We start from the raw sequence: 26,089 nt of genomic DNA on the forward strand, positions 1-26,089 counted from the left end.
TCAGGCTCCACTAATTGTCCCATCTCTGCACAAAACCTTCAGAATAATGGGCTTTTCAGGTTGAAGAAGTCCTAGATTGCCTAATTTCAGAGGAATCTGTAACATATAGCCAAGCACATGGAGAATGAAGCACAATGAATGAAGCAACAGCAACTGCAGCAGCAAAGTAGAGAAGATACATTAAGCACAGTCATGCTTTACAAACATGAAAACTACTTTTAGTATCATGTATCTTGAATTTCTCCTACTCCTTCTCTAACATGTGTCATGATGGGATAGTAAAATTATTCATTTATGTGAAAAATTATTTTATGAATATCTCTTTTACTAGGCCTGAGACAAAATGAGATCGACTTATTCACTTTATTGATAAAATTGTAAATAAAGGACTGGAGTTGTGGCTTAGTGGTAGAGCATTTCCCTAGCATGTGAGGCACTGGGTTCGATTCTCAGCACCACATATAAATAAATAAAATAAAAGTCCATCAACTAAACAAAAAATGATTTTAAGAAAATTGTACACTAAAAAAACAAGTTTTAAAAAATTTAAAATAGATTCCTACACATTAAGACAAACTTTTAGAGAACTGTATAAAGTTAATTTTGTGCCTGCTGAAACTTAACAAAGAACCCTGAGGAGGTTTTATACACTTCAATGTCACGAGCAGTCTTCAACTTCCAAAGGGTCTGTTCACGTCTCCCAGTTGAACTCAATCTGTAGAATGATGGAAGTGGTCTTAATTCCTTAAGACCATTATGCTTTGCTTTGCTCTTTGGGAATCTCCTCTTGGCTTATAAGCACAGTGCAAATGGGGATCTTCTGAGCCCTTCAGTGTTTTGACTAAATCCTCATGCCATTTCCAGAATCACTCCACAGGGCTGGGGGTATCTCCAACAGAGTACTCTTTTGCTCTCAGTAAGAAGCAAATTATTGTTTAGATTGAGAAGACCAGCCTGGAGAAGACAGAGCTTGCAGAAAGTATCTGCCCCATTCCTGGTGTGTCAGAGGGCCCCTTCCTATCAGCCAATTGGCCCTGAAACCATCTCTACCCTTCTCTCCCATGCAGATGGCCCACTGAGAAGGAAAAGTTGCATATTAAACCCACAAGTCCTGGAATTGAACCACTGTCAATAGGGAGGTTGTGTAAGTTCTGGTGAGGAGAGCTTCACTCAAACATCATAAACCTGTGGTCACCACACCTCACGACTGTGCACAGGGTCTCTCCAGGAGACTTAAAGCTGAATTTACACTGTGCTCAAGTTCACAGTCCACACATACACATGTCACACTAATCTGCATTGAGTCCATATGTTTTTTATACTTTGGTCTTCATAAAACCATAGACTTAGAGCCCCTACAGTGAAGAACTCTAAAACCTCAAAGATGATGCAAAAGAGACTCATTGGACTATAGATCTAAGAATTAAATGATGAGTGAGCATATTTTTTCTGTGACTAGGTCCCTATGTTTGGAAAAACATCTTCAAGTAAAACATGTATATGAAAATCTACTGACCTGTGTTTCCTTACAAGGTTGGAAGGAGAAGTTCTGCATTACTCTTGCAAGAGCAAGTTTTATGTTCATGAGAGCAAACCTCATGCCAATGCAGTTTCGGGGGCCATTTCCAAAGGGCATGTACACATAAGGATCGATGCTGTCCTTGTTCTTCTTACTGAACCTGGTTCCACAATAGATGACAAATCAACAAAACATTAAAACCACAACAGTTACTTGTTTCAAAGTGTCCCTTAGACACCCCCAAGCAATGGTGTAAAAGAGGCTTTTGGGGCTGATTTGTATTGAAATCCAGCTGTGGTTTTTCTGTGAGAATTTTTAAGCTATGGAATTTTTCCACCTACCCTCCTCCCTTAACCTATAGGATCTTTCAGTCATTTTGAGATGAGATTAATGCAGTTTAAAAGGAATCATGGTAAATTGAGACAGTAAAGGAAACAACACACACACAAAATATAAGACATATAAAGCATAAACACAAAATGAAATGAGATAGTGGTTTGTCAGTTATGGCACATTCTATCAAATTTGAACACACAAACATACATACACACACACACACACACACACACATGCATACACACAAACACAGTCATGGTGCCATATCTGAGGAGGATTAGTTTCAGCATCTGGCCACTACAAAATCTTGGGTGATGATGTCTCTTATAAAAATAATGGGGAAATATTTGTATACTCTAAGCACATACTGAAATATATTTTAAATCATTTCTGGATTGCATAGTAACTAATAAAATGTACATACTTTATAAACACTTATTGTATTAGAAAGTTTATAGGGAAATGACAAGAAAAATGTTTATATTTAGTTGAAATCATAGATGCAAAACCTGTACATACAGAGTGTCATCAAGTGATAATGGAGAATTTACACATTATTGTTAAACATTTGTTCAAAATCAAATAAATATGATACAATCTAGTTTTTCAAAAAAATCTATATTTATACAGAAATATGTTTGTGAGAACATAATCACATTATAAACTTGTGATTATTTAAAGGATTTGAAATACTGGATGGATATCGCATCCTTTTTGTTAATTGTCACAAATTTATACCATTTTGCAAGTAAATGTCATGTTTGTAACATGAAAACAGCTTAAAATAAAAAAAGACATACATGAAAATGATTGCACAGTTACCTGTATGTCACCTATGCTAATAGATACAAGGATATGCTTGAATCAGCCTAGCCCAGTTTGTTCCCTTTCCCAGGGTCCCTGTACCTTTCAGGATGGAACTCCTCAGGCTCTGGCCAATACTTTGGGTCTCGATGAAGAACATAGATTGGTATCATCACCAATGTCCCCTTACTAATGAATACTCCATTGATATCAATATCTTTCTTACAGATTCTTTCAAGTCTGGCACCAATTGGGTATAATCTGAGAGTTTCATTTACCACCATGTCCAGGTACTCCATCTGCATCAGGGTATCATAGGTAACAGGTGCCTGAAGGGAAAAAATGAAATTTGGGGGAATTAAGGTTAGAAACTAACTTTAAACTCAATCTATGCTGTATTATTAAAGTGTTAGAAGATCCCAAAATATACTCAGAATGGTGAAGGAGAGTAGTGCTTACAATTGACCTAGCATTGTAATAACAATCATGCCCATTTGACAACCATGTCCATGGCCCATTGAGAAGTGCAGGGTAGTTATGTACATAAGAGACCTTTGGGACAATCCAAAAATTCAGTGTGTTATATCCTCAGCAGCATCATGTACTACTTTTTCTCATGTGAGGAAAAGTGACTAATAGCACCCAAAACAGAATATGACAATTACACTCAGGCAAAATATGTGAAAGTCACTGTCACCTTTCACTAGAAAACTCATGTATCTATTTCAAGTATATAGAACATATAAAAAAAGAAATAACCTTTCTACATCAGTTTATAGTTGAATAATCCTGCTTTGGAGAATGTATATATTATATATTATATATATATAATCTCCAAAGCAGGATTATATATCATAGAGATAACACTACATCATGTAAAAATGTTGGGAGAAACTGGTAACTTCCACCCTAATACCACCAAAAAAAAGGCTAATATTGGATGGCACCATGTCACACAATTTCAGTTCCAGAGAACATTCTAAGGAGGACAGGAAGCCACTCTCAGCCCCAACCTCTGTTGCTGGACCAGTCTCCTGGTTGTTCTTCATGGCTTCATTGTGAGCTCTGAAGAAGAGACTTTGTGCCCACTTCACTGCCAAACCAGCCATGCCAGCCCCAGAGACCAGGTGTATTCATATCCAATAGACTCTCTGTTTAGGCAGAGGTGTGAGGACAGCAGGCACAACATGTGACTAATGCCTGTGTGTCACTGGAGAGGACACAAGGTAGAAGTAAGGTGTTTGGCTCAGGAGCCAGAAAACCTGAATCATCCCGTGACTTCTCTCTAATACATGACTAGAGTGTGAAGCTGTGTGGAGCAGAGCAGAGTCGGCCTGCCCACCAAGCCCAGGCTCACTCAGCAGACAGCAGGGCAGGAGCTCATGCCACCGCTCAGCAGAGCCAATGATCTGGACACTTGAGTGACACATGCTTACACTTCCTAGGTGTCATCATGGTAACTGGTAATGGGTACAACTGAAATTTCATTCTTTTCAAAATTCCTTGTAGTTTTGGGAATAACATTTTCCCCCAAATACTATTTTCTCCTTCATTTGTCTCTTCAGATCCTTTCCAAATAGAGCTGGTAAAAAGAATCAGTGACTATATTTTGGACAAAGCCTCCTAGGAAGGGACGAGGAGGCAGTCATGTTGAGTGTCCCCCTCTCTCCTCCCTCTCCAGGTACCATCTTCTCACCTTATTGGGCAAAGCTGCATCAATCTCCTGCTGCAGTTTGGTCTGGACATCAGGATGGGTGGCCAGTTCATACAAAATGAAGGAAAGAGCACTGCTAGTGGTCTCATAGCCAGCAAAAATGAAGATAATTGATTGAGCCACAAGTTCCAGATCAGACAGGGCTAATGGAAGAGAAAACACAACTTAGTTAAATCCAGCAAATCACAACATCAGGGTTTAGATGAAGAGAAATCCCATTAAAAACCACTGATCACTAGGCAGGACCATGGAAAAGCAATTCAGGGTCATTCTCAGAGTGGTTTTCACTCTCGTGTCTATCTGATAGGGGAGACAAAGGAAAATTTTTTAATCCAGTTTTCCTGAGGTCTACACCACTCTTGGACTTGGTTACTAACTGTGCCATTCTCATCACCACCAAAGATAGGTAATTTCAAGAGACACTATTTCTATCTAAGATACACAGTATGATCAATATGTCCCTTAGATTATCATAAATCTACTTTGTGTAAGTACAAAAGCGGATGATATTCTTGTCCAGGACAATTTTTAATTATTCTAGGTAACATATAGCTTGAAATACTGATTTGATTGTTTGTAATACTAAGGTTTCAATGTGTGGGAAATTGAAACATCTAAACATGTTGGAAGAAATGTAAGGAAATATTGGGCAGCAAAGAGACTGTTGCTATTCAAAGCCTGGTCCATGGACAAGCAGCATCAATAGCATTTGGGAAATTATTCGAAACACAGAATCTCAAACCCATTCTAGAACTAGCAAGTCAAAATGTGAACTTCCATTTTATGAACTTTCATAAAATGTGGTGATTCTATTCTATTGAAAACTGTCAATAGAGCGGCAGTGGGCATGACATGTGGTGAAAAAGTAGGGTCAATTTTAGTAAAACACAGCACTTATTCAGTCACTACTGAATGTCCCCTTCCTTAGTACATGCCCTCTCTCTGCTCTACTTCATGCACACCAAACATCTCTTCTCATAGAAACTGACCTCCATGTTGATTTTTCTCTTGACAGAAGCTAAGCAGAATCATGAAATTAATTCATGTATCTTGGAATGCATCAGGACGTTTAGATACCTGGATCCCTGAAATAACATGGTCCCTATGCCAAACATACAATTCAAGATAAAAAAAGAATACACAAAACAAGTGTTTGAAAGGTCTACAGAGTTGAGATTTACTGATGTTTTTTTCTATGATGATGTCACGAGAACATCTAAGTACCAAATCTTTTTTCCCAGTGAGTTTGAACACCATGAAGTAGGATTATAAAGTCAAGGTTTGGGCCAGGAACAGTGGCACACACCTGTAATCCCAGTGGGAAGCTGAGGCAAGATATTCATGTGTCCTCAGCAACAGTGAGGTGTTATACAACTCAATGAGACTCTGTCTCTAAATAAAATACAAAGTAGGGCTGAAGATGTGGCTCAGTGGTTGAGTACCCCTGAGTTAAATCCCTGGTACCCCACTCCCCAATGCCAAAAAAAAATTTAAGGTTTGAAGCTCAGATGTTTGCATTCATAGCTACCAGCCATATATGAGTGTTTAAATTTTAATTAATTAAAAGTTAATACACTTAAATTCCTCAGTGGCACTAACCACATGTCAAATGGTCAGTAGGCACATGTGTTTGGTGGTTATTGTATTGAAACAAACTATAGACCATTTCCATCATCACAGAGAGCTGAATAGAACTGGGTAGATACATATAGGATAGATGGATGGATGGATGGATGGATGGATGGATGGATGGATGATGGATGGATGGATGTATATGCACATGTGAACACAAAAGTATGTACACTGGAGGGGCTGCAGTTATGGTTCAGTGGTATAGTGCTCACCTCCCATGTGCAAGGCCCTGGGTTTGATTCTCAGTACCACATAAAAATAAATAAATAAAATGAACATAATGTGTCTGTCTACTACCAAAAAATGAATATTTTAAAAAAATATACACTGGGGCTAGGTTTGTGGCTCAGTGGTAAAGCACTCACCTAGCACACATGAGGCACTGGGTTTGATCCTCAGCACCACATAAAAATAAAATAAAAGTATTGTGTTCACCTACAACTAAAAAAGATATTTTCAAAAATATGTACACTGGCAGGCTGTAGTAAGCCCAGCCCTCATCTCTAGAATTAATTGTTCAACATTCAGGAATTTTTATCATATGATTGTCAAGACACTGGGTACCCAAAATTAGAACTGCAATGGGAGTATTTGTGTCACAGAAATAAGCTCTAAATTCGAAAATTTCTTTTGAAGGAGAGAGAAAAATAGTTTATATCACTGGATGTGAGTAGATACAGAAATATTTCTTTCCTCTGCTTCATGTAGAAGTATTTCATGTTAATAATCTTGTCTGCTGAGAGTATCTAAAAGCAAAAATCTACAAGATGATCACAGGTTTTGATTTCTAAATTCAATTAATTACTAAATAAATAAATAAATAAATAAAACCCTAAGATCCATGGAAAAATCACTGCTTCCAAAGTGGTCAGGAGAAACAGGGCAGAAACCTAAAATATCTTAAATCAGAAAGCAAGAAAATACTTGGAAAATAAATGAAAAGGGCACAGAATACACTGTATGTTCCTATAATGTGGATACATGTCAGAGAATGTACAAGACCTAGAGCAAACCTAAGGAACTCTGTAGACTTCGAATGATAGAGGTTCAATACAAGTTCCTGAACTGTGACAAATATAAGTCTCTGGTGGTGGACATTAAGAGTGAAGCAGTATATTCAAGACTACATGGAGAACCTCTATGTTTTCAGCTCAATATTGCTATGGATGTATAATTTCTCAGAATAAACAGAAGCTACTTTTTAAACAAACACAAGGAAAGGTGACAAGAATAATAGAGGACTCAAGAGCCTACATGAAAGGGGTTCCAGTGGACAAATAAGGGAGAAATTGAGCATCAAATAAAAATATTAAGAAAATAAGTTGAATAAAAATACCATGCTAGTGAAAGAAATACTTGTTTATATCAGCTTCAACATTGAACATGGCTCTAGTTGTGCTTCCAGAAAGTTCCTCAGGCTACTGTATATAATATCCAAGCACGGCCTTTCTGCAACTTGGTAGAAATGCTCTTCTTCCTGGAAAACCTGCTAAACATTTCAAGAACAACCCTTCCCACTGAGTTTCCCCATCAGTAGACAAGGTAGCAACCTTGGTTACCTTTATGAGATTCCACATCTTTGGAATTCTGAGAATTTATCATAAGCTGAAGAAAATCCACCCGATGCTAGAAACAGTGATTTCAAAGATAGAATGTTAATTATGAAATCAGAAATAAATTAAGAGTGCAGAACTTATCTACCCTTCTGAGGCTATGACTTCTTTAAGTACAGAAGTCCAGCTGGAGTTTCCTAAGTCATCAGTGAAGAAAAGTATCCATCTACAAACTTTGGAGAGTAGGACGTTTCCCTGAGTGAAAACTGGCTGTGGTGTCCAATAGCTACTGGTCTTTGCTCTCCCTGCTTGTGAGCTCTGTGGATTCTGAACACAGCCTCCTGGCCAGAGAGTGGTTGGCTTTGTCTCCTGTTACATTTATTTGCTCAGGGAGAAGCCCTGGATGGCAATATTTTGTTTTACTGCCTTAATTCTTCACCAAAGAAGCCACAGATTAATCTCCTTCCATTTATAGAGCTCATCATTAGATTTTGGGCAAGCTTCTTGAAAGATCCCACCATGCTTGAAGCTTTGAACTTGTACTGACACCTGGAGGGCCCATCCTTGCTCCCTGGCCTGCACACATTCTTGTGCTGGCCTTCGTACATGAAAAAAAAACTTCACCTAAAGAACCCATGCCTGCTCCATTAGGGGCCAGACAGTACCAGCTACCCTGAGGATGCCTTCTGTGGAGTTTTTGTAAAGTGAGAGGTTTGTAAATGCAATGATTCTTTGCCAATATAAAATCTGATAAAATTAAACCACCAGGAAAAAAAATTCTGTTGAAATTTTATCTATTGAAGAGAAGGGATATGATAAAAAAAATTTTCTCTATTTAAAAAAATCATTTCAACTGATATGTAAAAACATTAAGCTATACACATATTAACAAGGTACCTGATTACTTTGATATATGTATATGCTGTTTGATGTTTATGTCAGTTTAGACACATCTTTAATTGCATTTATCATTTCCTGATGATGGATATTTTCAAAACCTATTTGGATCAATTAATAGGAACAATTTTAAAATAGTGCAGCAATAAACATGGGAGTACATATCTCTCTTTGACATTCTGATTTCACTTCCTGTGGCTAGATACCCAGTAGTGAGATTGCTGGATCATACGGTGGGTCTGTATTTGATTTCTGTGGGCCCTCCAGACAATTTTCCATAAAGGCTGTCCTAATTTACATTCTACTCAACAATGTACAAGGACTCCTTTTTTAGAGTATTTGGGACTTTTTCTATCAGTAATATTTATGCCTTGACAAACTAAATTCCATGCCCATTATTTAATTGTAAATGTTTTCTCTTTGGTTCACTATTTTTTCAATATTTGAAATATATAATTTTATTTATTTTAATATTTTTATTAGTTCTTTTTAGTTGTATGAGAGTAGAGTCCATTTTGACGTAATTATAAAAGCTTGGAATACATCTTACACTAATTCACTTCCCTCTCTGATTCATTCTTGTATCTCAATTACCAGATGCTAAATTCTTTATTCTCCCCAAATGGAAACCCTCTACTACTCTCAACCAAGAGTTCTTCATCTACCTTTTAAAAATATACAAAGAAGCATGGAAGTCATTCACCCATAGGCAAATAAGTTATCAAAAATGAACCTCCTCTGTAGCCACCACCAGATTTTACCTGTTGTTTCTCTTGGAGGCGACTTTCTTTCATTCTGTTTATAGCTTTCTTTAAAAAATTTGTGACATCCTTTGAAAACATAGAGATATTCATTGCCTCATAAATTGGAGTAAGGAATGGAAAGATTGCTGCAGGGGAAAGAAAAAACAAAGGACACTTCAGTGAAAAAATGTAAAATTTACCTGGAGCAATTACATCTTCTCTACCAATCAGAAAAGTGGAAGTCGTAAGGGTTCCTAAAGAGGAACTGTTCCTTCTGAGACTGCTGATTGAGCTCCAGGCAACTGGCTGAGCAAGAGGATGTCATATATAGGGCCACCATCATAGTAGTGAGATCAGAGGCCCCTTGTGCCTCTGTGGAGTGACTAAAGGAGCAAGATGAAAACCCTGACCCCTTTCCCCTTCATGTACTGGAATAGAGTGTCTTTGGATAAATCTAGGCTTTAGTCTGAGGTGGCAATTAATCATGCTCTTCAAGAAAGAGCAGTCAGGATGGGACCAACAGAGCATGTGTTCCTCAAGCACCACAGGAGGAATCCAGAAGGCATTATTAGAAAGAAAATTGGGAAACTCAAAGTATGGGAAAATTGATCATATTCACCTAAATAACACTGAATGAAAGAAGAAATATAAAGGGAAAATAGAAAAGGACTGAAAGAAAAAAAGGAGGCATAATACATTAAACTTGTGGAATGAAGAAAAAGCCATTATTGTGTAGTGGAAAATTGTTATCTGTTAAATAAAAACAAAGATCACAAATGAACAATCAAACTTCACACAATAAATCATGAAAAAAAGAAGAACAAATTAAACCTAAAGAAAACAGAAGGAAGAAAATATTAAGGACCAAAGTGGAAGCTAATCAAATAGAAAATAATGTCAATAGAAGGAATTAATAAAAACAAATGCAATTATTTGAAAAATATAATCAGTGTTGCCAAAATAATAGCTGGACTGACCCAGAAATAGAAAGACTACAGTTACCAGCATTCAAAATTTAAAAATGGGAACTACTGACATTATAAACATGGGAAGAAATATAAAGATATTGTAACAATCAGATTATCACAACAATTATACAAATTACATGACTTAAATGAAATGGACAAATTCCTAGAAAAACACAAACAACAGAAACTGACACAAAAAGTAATAGTCAATATACTAAGCATACATCACATGATGAGATTAAAATAGAAATTAAGAACTCCATGGACAATTCTACCAAATATTCAAAGAACTAATACCAATTCTTTACTTCTTCACAAACATTCATAGAAATATCTAATATTTTCTAATATAGAATACAGTGAACATTTGTAAACGATCCTAAAATGCCCATGTTAACCTAATACTAAGACTTAACACAAGATAACACAGGAAAACTACAAACTCACATATCTCACAATTATGGATGCAAAATCTCAACTAGTATTAGCAAATGAAATCCAGCATCATATAAAAAGAATTATACACAACAAAAAAGTCAGATTTGGAGGCCAGGAAAAATGGTGTATCAGCAGAACTCACAATATCCCAGCAGTCCCTGGAGATTGAATTAAAACAACAGTTCTGTGGGGAGATGGGAAGACTGTGGGGAAATGATAGCAAGTAACCCAGAAAACTAGCAATCAGGCGAAATCCAAAAATATCAACTTCTAGAATACAAAGAGAATTAATTCATGGGATAGATAGCAGCAGTTCTGTGTGTGCATTGGTTCCCTGGGGGAGAGGAAGCTCCTCTGCAATGGACCCAAATTACTCCCACCCAGTTTAAGATGAATAGTGCTGCTGTCCAACAAAATCATCATCTGAGAAGAAAATAAGCTCATCACAGCTAGCTGAACAGAAAGACCAGGCACTCTCCAGCAGAGAGTAAAATTGGGGAATTGGCAACAGCTAAAGACATTCTCTGTTAGTTCTTTCTGGGAGAGAGACTAGGAATCCCTGCAATTTACCCTTACTTTCATGTTTCATTTATTTTTCACATTTGGCTCCTTTTTGTATTGTTTCTGGTATATTTTCTTTTTGAATACCAAAAAATGGCCACCTAATCCTTATCTTTTACCGTATTGGTGGGTGTCCATATCATGCATCAATCTGGACACAGGAGTGGGACTACAACACAGAAAAGGAGAAGCTTTGTGGGGCAACCTGCAGCTGTCTGACAGTCTGCAGAGTGAAGTGTGAAGGGCACTTTCATTTGAAATTGGCAGTCTGACCTTGGCTGGCAGGAGATGGAAATAGGACAGATCAGGGTCAGGTTGAAAACCCTGGGCCTGTGACAGCATCCCACAGCACCTGTGCCACCTCCCCAAGCTCCAGAGGGTCTGAGGGATGGAGGTAAACATTCCACACACCCCCAGCACAGGGACTCAGGCTTTCTGAAGGAGGGGTGTGAGACACCCAGATGCTGTACTGATTCTCTTTGTTTTCTAGAAGTTGACCAAAAACCCTACCACACTCACATTCCCACCCCAGTCACAAGAATAAAGCCATTTTTAAACTGAAGTCTGCTCTGAATCAGACAATACCCCCACAGCAGATGCTGCCAGGTAGAGGGGTCAGAGCTCAGCACACAGACTCCTCCAGCAAGTTTGGCCACTTTGGGCCAGAGCTGAAAACAGACAAACAGCATGACAATGGTGTCACACAAAATCCTTCATAACTGGGAGATTCTAAAATCAAAACCCCCCAAATCAATGTCTGCAAATTTAAAGCTTCAACAGGAATAAAACTGAAGCTCTATGAGTGTTCTTGCATTCACTATTGGACATAAATTCCCAGTGTCTTCTCATTATGTATTTTTTGGAATTCATATACTTTTCATTTAGTAAATAATTCATTTACTTTTTGAATGAAATGGATCCCATGTCAATTCTGCTTCTCTTTCACCTCCATTTCATTCTCCTCTGCTCCATTGTTTTTTCTCTCCTCTTTCTCTCACTTTATCTTTCTTTTTATTTTCTTTATTGTTTTTCCCTTCTAATACAGTTTGCCATACTATATTGCTAATGCTTAATCTTTTCAACCTACTCTATATTACTCTTCACTCACTTTTCTCTTTGGTTAATAGAGTTGCAGAGCTCATTAGTAATAAATGCTATAGTGTATGTTAATATATGATTTGCTATTAAGTTATTACTGTTACTGGCAGTTATTCTCTCAAAGTGGTACTTGTTCTTGAGCCCAAGACTGATTACACTGATTAGATGTGTTAAAGTTAAAATATGTCTTCATACCAGAGCTTAAAATGATGAAATAAATATTCATTATTCATTAAACTCATATGAAAGGAATACATGAGCAAAAGGAATCCATCTCAACATATACACAAATACATAACCTCAGCAAACATATGGAGACAGGATGACAGCCTGTCTCCAAAAGCTTATTATCCTCCAATACTAAATTCACAGATATTGCAGTTGATGAAATCCCAAGTGAATAATTTAAAAAATTGATTGTTGACATTATCAATAAACTAAAACATGATCTAAGGAATGAACTATGGGTGAGAACAGGATGTGAGAGATATTCTGAAAAGACCAAAAAAATCCGAGAAATAAAAATCTCAATAAATCAAATAAAAATTTAGCTGAATTCTTGCAAATAGATTAGATCACCTGGAAGATACAACTTCACACTTGAAACAACATATATAAACCTCAGTCAGCAATAAAGGGGAAAAAAAGAAACCATGATCAGAATATCCAATAGCTCTGGGATGACATAAAGGGGGCATATAATTCACCACAGTGAATTTTACCTTTTTGCATATCCATAATGCATTGATTAAAAAGAACTATAAATAAATAGAATAAAAACCAGTAGACTAAAGGAAAAGGAACAAGTTAGAGGGAGAGGAGAGGGACAGGGGAAATACTGGAGACTGAATTAGAGCAAATTATATTCCATGCTTGTATAATTATGTCAGAATGAAGCTCAATATTATGTGTAATTATAATGCACTGATAAAAAATTAAAAACACTGAAGTAGCAATGGATAGAAGAAATTTACTTCAACATCATAAATGTTATATATGAAAATCCCAAACAGCATATGGACAAGAAAAAACTAAAAGCATTTTCTTTAAAATAAGGAATAAGACAAAGATGTCCACTGTCACCACTGTTAGTCAATATATCAACTGAAATCTTTGAGAAATGAGGCCAAAAAATGAAATAAAAGGAATGGGAAAAAGAGAAGTCAAATTATTATTTTTTTACAAATGTTGTGATCTTAAAATTCAAAGACAAAAAAAACTGACAGAAGAATTGTAGTGTTGATAAAAAATAATCCCATGTGTCTATGGTTCAAAGAATTTTGAGAAAGGTGCCATGACAGTGATATATGGAAAAACCACTCTTTTCAATAAATGTTGTTGGTTCATCTAGACAGAGACACACAAAAGATTAAGTTGGGCCCTGAATTCATACTGTAAAAAACATCCAACTAAAAATGGACCGAAGATGTAAACATAAAACTAAACCAACTCTTAGGAAAAAAGCAAGAAAGTAAACCTTTATAATTTTAGATCTGGAGTCTAATATTGCGAAGCCAAAGAAAGACAATAAAAACACAAAAATTATATATTATAAATATAAAAAGATGGTACTTCCAAATATACAATCAAAAAGCCAAACCAGACCTGTAGATTAGGAGAAAAAAAATTGCAAAACACATCAGATCAGGAATCTGTATCCAGAATATAGAAATCTTACAACTCGCCTACAAACAGAAATACAATTGTGACTTGAAAAGACCTTTATAGAAAGAAGACATAAAAATAGCTCAACTTGTTCAACATATTAGTTTATAGAAATTAAAATCAAACCCACATGAGATGCCACAATACACCCAGGAGGATGGCTAGAAACAAAACAATGGGAAAAATAAGTGTTGGACAGGACAGGGAGAAACAGGAGCCCTTGTGCATTCCAGGTGGGAACTTGAGATGGGTGTGGCTTTTGTGGAAAACATACTGACAGTTACTTTATTAGGTAAACATTAAAATGTTATACAAGGCAGCAATACCTAGTAAATACATATACCCCCAAACAATGGAGCATCTACATTCTTCAAACTCTTCTCAATTTCAAGAGTAAAATAGACCACAACACAATAATACTGGATGACTTTAACGAGTATAGATCTAATAGATCTTCCAAACAAAAGCTAAACAAAGAAACTATAGAACTCAATAATACAATCAATAACTTGGACTTAATAGACATATAGAGAATATTTCATCCATTAATGAGTAAATACACTTTCATCTCAAGAGCACATGGATTCTTCTCTAAAATATACCATATATTATGCCACAAAGCAAATCTTAGCAAATATAAACAAACAGAGATAGTACACTGCATTCTATGAGACAATGGAGTAAAATTAGAAATCAATGGTAAAATGAAAAATAGAAGGTACTCCAACACCTGGAAGCTAAAAAATAATGCTATTGAATGAGAAAGAGATAGAAGAAGATATCAGAGAGGAGATTTAAAATTCTTAAAGGTAAACGAGAACACTGATACAACATATAGAAATCTCTGAGACACTACGAAAGCAGTACTAAGAGGAAAATTCATTGCATGGAGTTCATTCCTTAAAAGAATAAAAGGCAACAAATAAATGACCTAACATTACATCTCAAAGCCCCACCCAAAACAAGAACAAATCAAAACCAAAAGTAGTAGAAGACAGGAAATAATTAAAATTGGAAGTGAAATTACTGAAATTGAAAGAAAAGAAACAACTGAAAAAATTGACAAAATAAAAAGTTGGTTCTTTGAAAAAAATAAATAAAATTAAACACTTAGTCACACTAACAAAGAGAAAGAGAGAAGAGAGAGAGAGAGAGAGAGAGAGAGAGAGAGAGAGAGAGAGAGAGATCTTACTAAAATCTGTGATGAAAAAGGAAGTATCAGGACGGACAATTCTGAAATACAGAACATAATTAGAAGCTATTTTGAAAATTTATACTCCAATTAAATAGAAAATATCAATTAAATAGAAAATATAAGACATCAATAAATTCCTAGAGTCATGATCTACCCAAACGGAATCAGGATTATATACACAAGATAAAAAGACCAATTTCAAGCAAGGAAATAAAAGACACCACCAAAAGCCTACATACAAAGAAGAGCCTCAGCCAGACAGATTCTTACAAGACCTTCAAAGAAGACCTAATACCAATACTCCTCAAATTATTCCATGAAATAGCAAAAGAGGGAACAATTCCAAACTCATTCTATGAGGCCAGTATCACCCTGATTCCAAAAACAGCCAAAGACACATCAACAAAAGAAAATTTCAGACCATTATCTCTAATGAACATAGATGTAAACATTCTCAATTAAATTCTGGCAAATCCCATACTACCAGAAGTATTTTACACATTTAATGCAATCCCTATTAAAATCCCAGTGAAATTCTTCATACAAATAGAAAAAGCCATTGTAAAATGTGTTTCAAAAAATAAGAGACCCAGAATATCTAAAGCAATCCTTAGCAAGAAAAGTGAAGCAGGAGGCATCACAATACCAGACCTTAAACTATACTACAGAGCTATAGTAATAAAAAGTCATGGTATCTGCACAAAAATAGACTTGTATACCAATGGTACAGAATAGAGGACACAGAGACAAACCCACATGAATATGGTTATATCATACCAGATAAAGGTGACAAAAGCATTCCCTGGAGAAAAGAGCCTATTCAATAAATGGTGTTGGAAAATCTGGAAATCCATATTGGCACCAAAACAGATTCGTAGACCAATGGTACAGAAGAAAAGATACAGAGACAAACCTACATGAATACAGTTATCTCATACTAGACAAAGGTGCCAAAAACATTCATTGGAAAAAAGATGGCCACTTCAACAAATGATGCAGGGAAAACTGGAAATCCATATGTAGCAAAATGAAATTAAGCCCCTATCTCTCATCACGCACAAAACTTAATTCATTATGAATGAAGGACCTAGAATTAGGCCAGAGACCCTGCACTTAAAAAATAGAAGAAAAAGTAGGCCAAAATTTTCATTATTTTGGATTAGATTCTGACTTCCTTAACAAAACTCCTAAAACGCAAGAAATAAAATCAAGAATCAAATAGATTCAAACTAAAAAGCTTCTTCTCAACAAAAGAAACAATAAGGAGAAGAGAGAGCCTAAAGAATGGGAACAAATTTTTACAGCCTACACATCATATAGAGCACTAATTTCCAGGATATATAAAGGACTCAAAAAACTTAACACCAAGGAAACAAATAACCCAATCAATAAATAGGATATGTAACTGAACAGACACTTCTCAGAAGAAGCTATACAATTGGTCAACAAATATATGAAGAAAGGTTTAACTTCTCTAGTAAATACAGAAATGCAAATCAAAACTCCTCTCAAGATTTCATCTCACTTCTCTCAGAATGGCAGTTATGAAGAATATAAGCAAGAATGTATGTTGGTGAGTATGTGGGAGAAAAGGCATACTCTTACATTCCTGGTGGGAATGCAAATTGATGCAACCAATATGGAAAGCAGTTTGGATATTCCTCAGAAAAGTTGGAATGGAACCACCATTTGACCCAGCTATCCCACTCTTCAGTTTATATCCAAAGGACTTAAAATCAGCATACTACAGGGACACAGCCACATCAATCTTTATAGCAGCTGAATTCACAATAGCTAAACTGTGGAACCAAAGTAGATGCCTTTCAGTAGATTAATGAATGAAGAAATCATGGTGCATATACACAATGGCATATTATTCAGCATTAAAACAGAAGAAAATCATGAAATTTTCAGATAAATGGATGGATTTGGAGAATATAATGCTCAGTGAAGTAACCCAATCCCAAAAAACCTAAGGCCAAATATTTTCTCTCATAATTAGATGCTGATCCGTAATGGGAGTTGGTCATTAGAGGAATGGAGGAACTTTGGATAGGGAAAAGGAAAGGAAAGGGAAGGGAAGGGTTATGGGTATAGGAATGATGGTGCAATAAGATGGACATCATTACCCTAGGTACATGTATGATGACTCAAATGGTGTGAATCTACTTTATGTAAAAGTACAGAAATGGAAACTTGCACTCCATTTGTGTATTATGTAGTGAAATGCATTGCGCTGTCATGCATAACTAATTAGAACAAATAAATAATTTCTTTAAAAAAAGGAATGAAGTACTCACACATGCTTTAGGTTGGAAGAATTTGAAAACACAATGATGAATGAAAGAAGTCAGACATGACTTTTAGGATTCCATTAATAGAAAATTCACAGTATCAGCAAATCTATAGAGTCAGAAAATAGATTCATGGTTGCTTAGGCTTGGGGAATAGAGAGTTAATAATGAAATGATAGCTTGCTTCTGAGTTGACAAATGGTCACTAGTGATGGCTGCATATATCTTTGTACTGAAAACCATTTAATTGTATAAGTGGGGTAATCCAAAGGTATATTAATTATGTATCAATTACACTCTTGTTTAAAAAGAGAGAATGAATAAATAACATGGTAGTTCACATACTTATTGAGAAGAGCAAAGGGTCAAAGAAATCAAATCTTAAAAGCTTCTTGACTTTCTCCACAAAGGGATCTTGTGGGTTGTTGAGGGAATCAATGTTCACTCCAAATGATGTAGCAGTGATCACATCCATGCTGTAGGCCCCAAAGATGCTGAATAGAGAAAGATATGGAAAGTTAAAATCAGTGCCTCTTCCCAATCCTTCCACTACACATGCAGCAAGAAGTAGGAGTAAGTTCATGTGCCCAAGCAAGACAAGCATTGAGCCCCACACTGTCAACAGTTATCTGCTGGACCATCAGATCAGTCTATGATCTCTTCACACTGACCATGAGGTCTTCATGAGGTTAAAATGAGGTACTGCCCTTGTTCCAGAAGTGATAGGGACAGTGAGGTGACTTAGAATCACCTCTGAACTCAAGAAGTTCACCCACACAGGGATAAGATTCATAATCAGACACACTACAGTAGCACAAATAGAATGTAGATGATGACAGTTGTGTACAAACTGAGCTTCAGCAGGACAAGGGTGGAATAACTGAGTCTTCCTAGGGGGCTCAAAAAGGTGACCTTGACCTTGACAGTATTTTGTCTTCTAGTGTATCCAAAGTCATAAACAGTAGCCAAACAAACCTTGGTGGATACAGGAGAGATCCTTTCTCCCCAGCTGCCCTGTCTCCCCCTGGGAGAAGTCCTTTCTTGGATGAGAAGTTGGAGTTGGGACTCCAAACTTGCTTTTGTCTGCTCATTGCACTGGCTCAACATTTGGAATTCAGTCTGTGGCAGGCAGTTGGAGGGGCTCCTGGTGGAGCTTGGAATGCCAGAGCTGCCCTGCTACTTACTCTTTCAAGTTGATAAACTTGCCCTTCTCTGATTCCATTCTCATGTTTTTCACCAGCACATCTCCATACTGGTTAATGATGGGGAACATCTACGCACAAAACACAAGATCACCCATAGTTAAGTGAGAGACTCAGTCCCCAAGGCTATGGTTTTCCCAGGATGAAGAAGTATGGGACATTTATAATGAATCTTACTATATCTCTTCTAAAACATAAAGACAAAAGAACATTTCTAGGAAGTTCAAATTCAGAGAATTATCCCTTTAAAAGGGACTACTATCTTTCTCATTTTCTACCCATCCCCAGATTTATTCTCTATGTTTTCAATGAAAAGCCCTCCTTACCTCCTTGAGTTTTCCACTGGTGAAGGTTGGAGACAGCAAAGTTCTCAATCTCTTCCACTCTTCATCCTCTGACAAGGAGATGGCTTTTTTCATAAATCCCATTGGACCAAGATCCTAGAGCCCAAAGGAAAAGAGATTTTGTCCTACATAAATGTGGAGGTTTCCACTGTTGTAAAAGTTGTTAAATAAGTATCATTTATTTAAAAAAATGCTTAATGACTGCATACTAGTTATCTGGCCCTATGTCAGACACTCAATAATATTGATTGCAAGTGCCTACCTCCTGAGAGTTTGGAAGAGACACCCAGGGACATCACACCATATTTGGATTTTATTTTCCAACCTTTGTTTAGATGCAAAATTTCCACTTGGTTGGAAACTTTTTTCCAGGGGAATAGACAGGAAGAAGACTTAAGAAGACCTAGTACAAGCTCCAGGGCTATGCAGAGCACAAATGGATTGGTGACAGATACCAGATGTTTTTTGTCAACCATATGTTACTTACAATCAGTTCTGTCTTTACATGCATTTACAGCATAAGCATCTTGATAAAGGGGTACCTAGGTATGATAATTTTAAAAATAATAATATTTGAAACTTAAAGGATTTGGAATATAAGTGTAATACAGGAAAAAAAAACACAAGTTATTAATGGAAGTTCGTTCAGTATTTTCTAAAAGGCAGAGGAGAAAAGAAAGATAATTCTATTTTTCACCTGGGTGCTAGACTACCAAAGTAAAACTCTTGAAATTTAGGTCCATCATCTAAAATATATTTTTGTGTTAAAATGTATGCTTCCAGCCAGGCACACTGGTGCATGGTACATGCCTGTAATCCCGGCAGCTCAGGAGTCTGAGACAGGAGGATCACAAGTTCAAAGCCAGCCTCAGCAATGTTGAGGTGCTAAGCAACTCAGTGAGACCCTGTCTCTAAATAAAGTACAACATAGGACCAGGAATTTGGCTCCGTGGTCTAGTATCCCTGAGTTCAATCCCCAGTACACCACCACCACCAAAAAATGTATGCTTCCAGCACTCATTCACTGTAAATATTTAGGGGATTAGGAGCAGAGGGAAGCTTCTTTAACTTGACAGAGATTCCACAAAAAACAATTTTCAGCGAACAATATACTTACTGGTGGCAAACTGAATGCTTTCTACCAAGCATCAGGAAAAATTCAACAACGTCTGCTCATTCATATACAGAAAGACAAGTAAAAGCATTCATCTGAGTGTAGATTAGTGATTTGTACATGCTGGGAAGGGGTATGTGGAAGGCAAGTAAATAGAGGTTGTATTTGAGCAGTGTGCAATATATGCATTATTGAAGATCCCAGCAAATCCAATTATTATGCACAATTATCATATATTAATCAAAGTTTTTAAACTTTGGATTGAACCCCAGGTCCTGTGCCTGCGATGCAAGCACTCTACCAACTGAGCTATATCCCTACCCCCAAAGTTTTTAAAAAGTGAAGATAGAGATTGTATGGGAATCCACACACACACACACACATTAGCCTCATCTAAAATTGGGGTAAACTTTGGAAGATTAAAGTCTATATCCTTCAAAAGTTCACTCTCCTGGCTCTTACTCAACTTCACACTGGAACTCCCAGCTGATGTCAGAGGAAAAGAAAAACAAATAAATAAAAGAAATACAGATAGGATTTTCCCTATTTGTAGGTGCAATCTTTGTCCAATGTGGTCACCACACAAGAAGTCAGGCACATTTCTAAGGATAATGAAGAATTGGTGAAAAACACATTAATAACATAATCTAAATCTACACAAATGTAGGCAAGTGATACATTTGGACAGAGCTGCACACTCATTCATATAGGCACACAAAACAGAAAAAATGAAAATAAAAAGCCTAGATTGTATCAATTTCCTGTTACTATAGGAACAAGAACTTAATAAATTTATAGTCATGTAAGAAATTATCATTGGGTAAAGCAGAATATATTATACATGAAACTACCTGGTAATTTTTTGGCAAGGAATGCCCTCTGAATTTGTAAATATCTCAGGATAAAAATTGAATTAATAAATTATATAAATAAATAAATAAATAAATAAATGTTACTTTGGATTAGACAAAGGGGAACTAAAGGAAGGGTGAGGGGATGGGAATAGGAAAGACTGTAGAATTAATCAGACATAACTTTCCTATGTTCATTTGTGAATACACAACTAGTGAAACTCCACATTATGCACAAACACAAGGATGGAAGTTGTACTTCATGTATGTATAATATGTCAAAATACATTCTAGAGTCATGTATAACTAAAAAGAACAAATAAAAACTTAAAAATATAAATAAATGTTAAAATGTTGAAAAGTGAGTGCTTACCCGCCGGTTGGTGAAGACAGAATAACATTCTTTGATCAGCACTGTTTTGATAATGCTGGGCTCCGTAGTAGCCAAAACAGGTTGTGAACCTTCGAACAGGCTGTGTTGGGAAAGCAAAGCTGATTAAATCTAACAGGCCAGATTCTGCAGCAGGAATCCAGACTTTGATCTTGATGTTATCTATTCTACCTGCCTACTCCTACAAAACATAGCAACATGAAGTTCTGGTTGGGGATTCTGACCACAGAAACCACTGGAGTCTTCATAGCATAAAGGGTAATGTAGGTAAAGTAGGTAGGAAGAGAAACTTAGAGACAAAATACACCCTCTAAGAGATCATAATTAGAAATAGCATTGGAACACTTGTTAAATCTAGATGGCAAATACAATAGTGTTACCCATACTACTTTCCATAACTTATTTATGTATTTGTTTATTTCCTTATTTACTTATTTTTGTAATTATAGGTGGACAGAAGCCTTTATTTGTTTATTTTCATATGGTGCTAAGGATCAAACCCAGTGCCTCACACATGCTAGGCAAGTGCGTTACCACTGAGATACAGCCTCAGCCCAAGTCTCCAAAACTTTTTATATGTAAAAATATAGGTTTGTGAAAATTGAAGGCAGATAATTGACTAACTCCTCACAATTACTAAGTTTTGCAAGTGGTAGCTGAAATGGGGAATTTGGAGATCCAGTGGGGTATGTTGTGTCCTTGGATCACATAGTATCTATGGGCCATGTCAACTGAGCAGAACACTCTGGCCAGCCCTGTGGCTTTCTGTGGATTGATGAGAGAAGATAGAGAAGAAGAGTCAATGTCTTCTACCACTATTTTTAGTGTAGAGCAAAATGATTACACCTCTTCTATGGCTCCCACCGAACCCCCACCAGCTCTAAAGGGAATAGTTGCTACAGTTAGCTGAGGCCACCCTCCAATATAAACCCCATCAATCCACCAGGGAACTCACTGATGGAACCCCATCCTATGTCTGGTCTTAACATCAAATGGATGAAAGAGAGAAAGAAATGCTTCCTTGAAAAGTCAACAATGAAAACTTAAAAATGGCATATAAGCAACAATAATTATGACAATTAAAAAGAAGAAAGAAAATAAGGAAATGAAAAGCTGAGCAGAAATAATTTCCCATCTGCTTCCCAGTACCTCCCAGCCTTTTGTTCAAAAGCATACATTAAATCTGAAATTTAAATAAGGGAATTTTGTCTTTAAATTAAAAGGAAATCAGTGGAGGAAAGAGATGATGCCACAGATTTATAAGCTTATGATTTTTTTAAAAAGTTCTCAAATAATACATTTTATTCATCTAAAGGGGTCAAAAAGAAAGAAAAATGAGGAAGATAGGAATAGCCAGACATTGGACACAAAGTAAGGCTGGAGACTCTGGGTCATCAAAAGCAGGAGAAAAGCCAAAATATGAAACATTCTCAATCTAAATCAAACTGTAGACCCAGACTCCTGGTGACATGCATGACCTTTGGCAGGACAAGCCTCCAAGGACTTTGCAGCACAGAGGGTTGCATCCCAAATGTTCTGGGCTGAGGTTGTCCTCACGCATTGGGGCGCCACATCATAACAAGTCTACCAAAGAGAAATTTCCAGAATACTCACCCCCATGTTTTTCCATACTTTTTATAACATTCTGTGTCAAAATTAGACACACCCTAGGAAGAAGAACAAAATGAAATTACATTATTGTTGCAAATGTACTGACATTGCATCAAATGACCCAAATCCCATGAAATCAGGCTTGCTGTTCCTAACAGGTGGTTAGAGAGAAGCTCTTATTCAGAGGCTTCTGAGGAGAAAAGAGAAAATATGCAATATTTGAAATAAAATATGTAAAGTCAGTTGAATTTTCTCTATTATACATAATCAACCAATTTCCCTTGTCTATGAACACAACATGCTTCTCTTCTGCAGTATTTCTTCGTCTGCTTGTGTTGTCTCAGAAATACTGGGACCTTCTGAATTATGATTTCCATAGGCACATGAGGAAACCCAGAGTGAGAGAAAATGAGTGTTTCCCAGGGCCATGCATGATCTTTTATCTCCTCATCAAGTATCGTTTTAATTTATCTCATGTTTTCTGGTAGAATTAGGGTGTAAAGACACCAGCAACCTCCTCTAACAAAGGAGATTTATGTTTTCACAATCATGTCGTTGAGTAAGTAAGTGACATAGTGAGCAAATAAAAGTGGACTTGCCTTCCTGTGTTGGAGCTTAACTTGGAAAAGGTGAGATACTACCTATCTGCACATAGTACACATATAGTTAGACACTGGGTGTGAGTTTTCATCATAAAAACTAAGCTATTAATCTTCCTCATGCTAACTTTCATTTGTAATATTTTAGCTGTACAAATAAAGCATCCCAGAGATATGAGTGTATCTTCCTAGAATCTGCACTGAGAAACACAGAAAATTCTTGAGAATGCTAATAGTCTGAACATAAAGTCCACAGCTTACACTGTTAATGTGCCAGAGTCCTGAGCTCATCAACAGAAGTGAACCTGACACTATGAGGAGTTGTAAACAGAGCCCCAGGATAAACCTGACTGTGCTTTGGATGGGGCCCTCACACAGTTTCTGAAGCTTGAAATCTCAAAACTTCTCTCACGGAGCTAAATTTCTACTGATATAACTAAGCAGGTGTTTGCAACCAAAAGAGGCAAAACAGGGAGCTCAAATGACACTCACCCGGCGATAATTAAGAAGAGTTCCAAAAAAAGGCAGAGGTGTTGGCCCTGGAATTCCCAGCTTCTTAAAATATCCATGTGAATAGGTCCCATATCTATAAAGTGGAAGAGAAATCCAGGTCAAGGGATTGTGACTGTGTGTTATATATTGGCTCACGAGTCACTGATCAAGAATGGGAACAGTGAAGCCAGGCAGGTAACATGTAGGCCATAAATAACAACAAAAACTCCAATGGCCCTAATTACATCTGCTCATCATCTCCTCTCTCACATTTCCTCAGAGACCACAAAAGTCATAATAGTTAACTCAAAGCAGCTGATTATTGTAAAGTTCCATCATTAAGCTCCCAATGCTATAGTGAATATCTGATATAAGTCCCCAAACATGAGTTTAAAAATTCCTGAGCCATTCAGACTATATTTCTTCCAGGTCACTTCACTCACTGGTGTCAGTTTAGGAAGTTGACTTGATGCCATCATGTTGGCCCCTTTAGTGGCCTCCAGTGGGGCTGTCCCCACTCTGGGACTTCTTCCCTGAGCAGGCAGGAGTATCTCCCACTTTCTCATAACTCCTATCTGGATGCCTTTTATTGCATCCCTGGTCCACATTCTCCCTTTCTCATCTGCTGTAATAGATTAAGAACACTTGCATATGGGAAACTGTTGAGTAAGAATAACCTGCTGGGCAGGTATATTTAAAGACATGTGCAATCTACATCATGATTGTATGTATTAGATTAATATTCCTTCAATTGTTCAAAAAAGATGAGGTCATTTTTAAATAGGTTAGTTTTCACAAATACAAAATCCAAGGGTCCTATTTTGACCTTCAGAAGGAACATAAGGAACTTACCTCAAAGAAATTGTACTATTGAACAGAATAAAATTAAGACATTTTCATTAATTTTAAAATGCCACTGGAGGGAAAATAGATGCAACAAAAGCCTGAATACTACCCTTTCCTTCAATTGTTACAACCAGGTTTATATTTTCTATTTTCACATCATTATGAATGCCTATTCTTGTAAAAGTGGAGTTAAGTTAGAAGTCAAAGGTCTCCTTGGGGCAATGTCTTCTACACTCAGTCAGAAATAAGTAACTACCCTCTTCCCATGCTCCATGAAATCAGGAATCCCACTATTTTTTAAAATATTTTTATAGTCATAGGCAGATATAATACCTTTATTTTATTTATTTATTTTTATGTGGTATTGAGGATTGAACCCAGTGCCTCACATATGCCAGATGAGCTCTCTACCACTGAGCCACAACCATAGCCCAGGAATCCCACTATTTAAAGGAATTCTTCTACTAGATGGTTTTATTCATACTCCTTTACTGGAATTTCATAAGCAAATATCTAAAATACAAAATGGGCTTGGAAACTTCTGTCTCTTGAAGCTGTCATTAGATTTCAAATCCACGCAGAAACAAATCTCTATACTAATGCTAACTTAAGGAATAAAAGTTCCAAGTTTCTCCCAGGTCGTTGCTCAATAGTTTCATCATTCAGCAGTAGTTGCATATTGCAGGGTGGAGCATTTGAGTTTTTGGAGGAGGGCTATTCCAGGGAAAGGGAAGAGAACAGAGGGAAGAACTGAGTCTGAGCCTGTGGTAGCACCTGGGGTGCACTTGGTGCATTTTACAAATGGTGCTGGGACGTGGGAGGAGGAGCAGGAACCACCTGTTCCACAGGAGACAAGCCTCCTACACATCTCTTGTCATGCACATAGAACACAAAAGATAAACAATGACACAGAAACTTGTGAAGAACCCTCTTTACCCCCAGAATTCTGAAAGTTTGCAAAGGGTGCATCGCTTTTCTGAAGGTGTGCAGTTGTTTGTAATCTGCATCTACTGAACTCCTCTGGTTGATTAATCTAGGTTCAAACTGAGACTCACTCCAAAGTTCATCCTCCAAATCAAATCATATCACTAAACCTCCTAGTCACAGAAATGGGAGGTTTCAAGAGGCGAGAAACTGGAACAGTTACTCACAGATAGAGGAGCAACAGGCTGATTCCCAGGAGAACCCAGGTTTCCATGGAAAAGTTTGGGATCAGGTCCAT

General features: G+C 36.9%; 1 protein-coding gene across 1 annotated transcript; it reads right to left on the reverse strand.

Moving 5' to 3' along the window:
- On the reverse strand, positions 1-26,089 carry LOC114106114 (cytochrome P450 3A4-like). Its single transcript, XM_071605607.1, has 13 exons — positions 26,019-26,089; positions 24,022-24,115; positions 22,934-22,986; positions 21,302-21,401; positions 18,946-19,059; positions 18,602-18,690; positions 17,763-17,911; positions 9,217-9,344; positions 7,565-7,631; positions 4,356-4,516; positions 2,762-2,988; positions 1,517-1,679; positions 1-96 (listed from the first exon to the last, which is right to left on the reverse strand). Exons 1-13 carry the CDS (start codon positions 26,087-26,089, stop codon positions 1-3), a joined length of 1,512 nt encoding a protein of 503 aa, XP_071461708.1.

The sequence above is a fragment of the Marmota flaviventris genome, chromosome 19 (assembly GCF_047511675.1).
Source record: "Marmota flaviventris isolate mMarFla1 chromosome 19, mMarFla1.hap1, whole genome shotgun sequence".
In the NCBI taxonomy this organism is placed as follows: domain Eukaryota; kingdom Metazoa; phylum Chordata; class Mammalia; order Rodentia; family Sciuridae; genus Marmota; species Marmota flaviventris.

Coding starts and splice junctions, on each gene's coding strand:
- LOC114106114 (XM_071605607.1), bottom strand. CDS start 26,089: ATGGACCTGATCCCAAACTTTTCCATGGAAACCTGGGTTCTCCTGGGA. Junction 9,345..17,762: donor CCCTTTGCTCTTCTCAATAA/GTATGTGAACTA, acceptor TTTCCCCTGCAG/CAATCTTTCCATTCCTTACT. Junction 1,680..2,761: donor GAGGAGTTCCATCCTGAAAG/GTACAGGGACCC, acceptor TTGTGGAACCAG/GTTCAGTAAGAAGAACAAGG.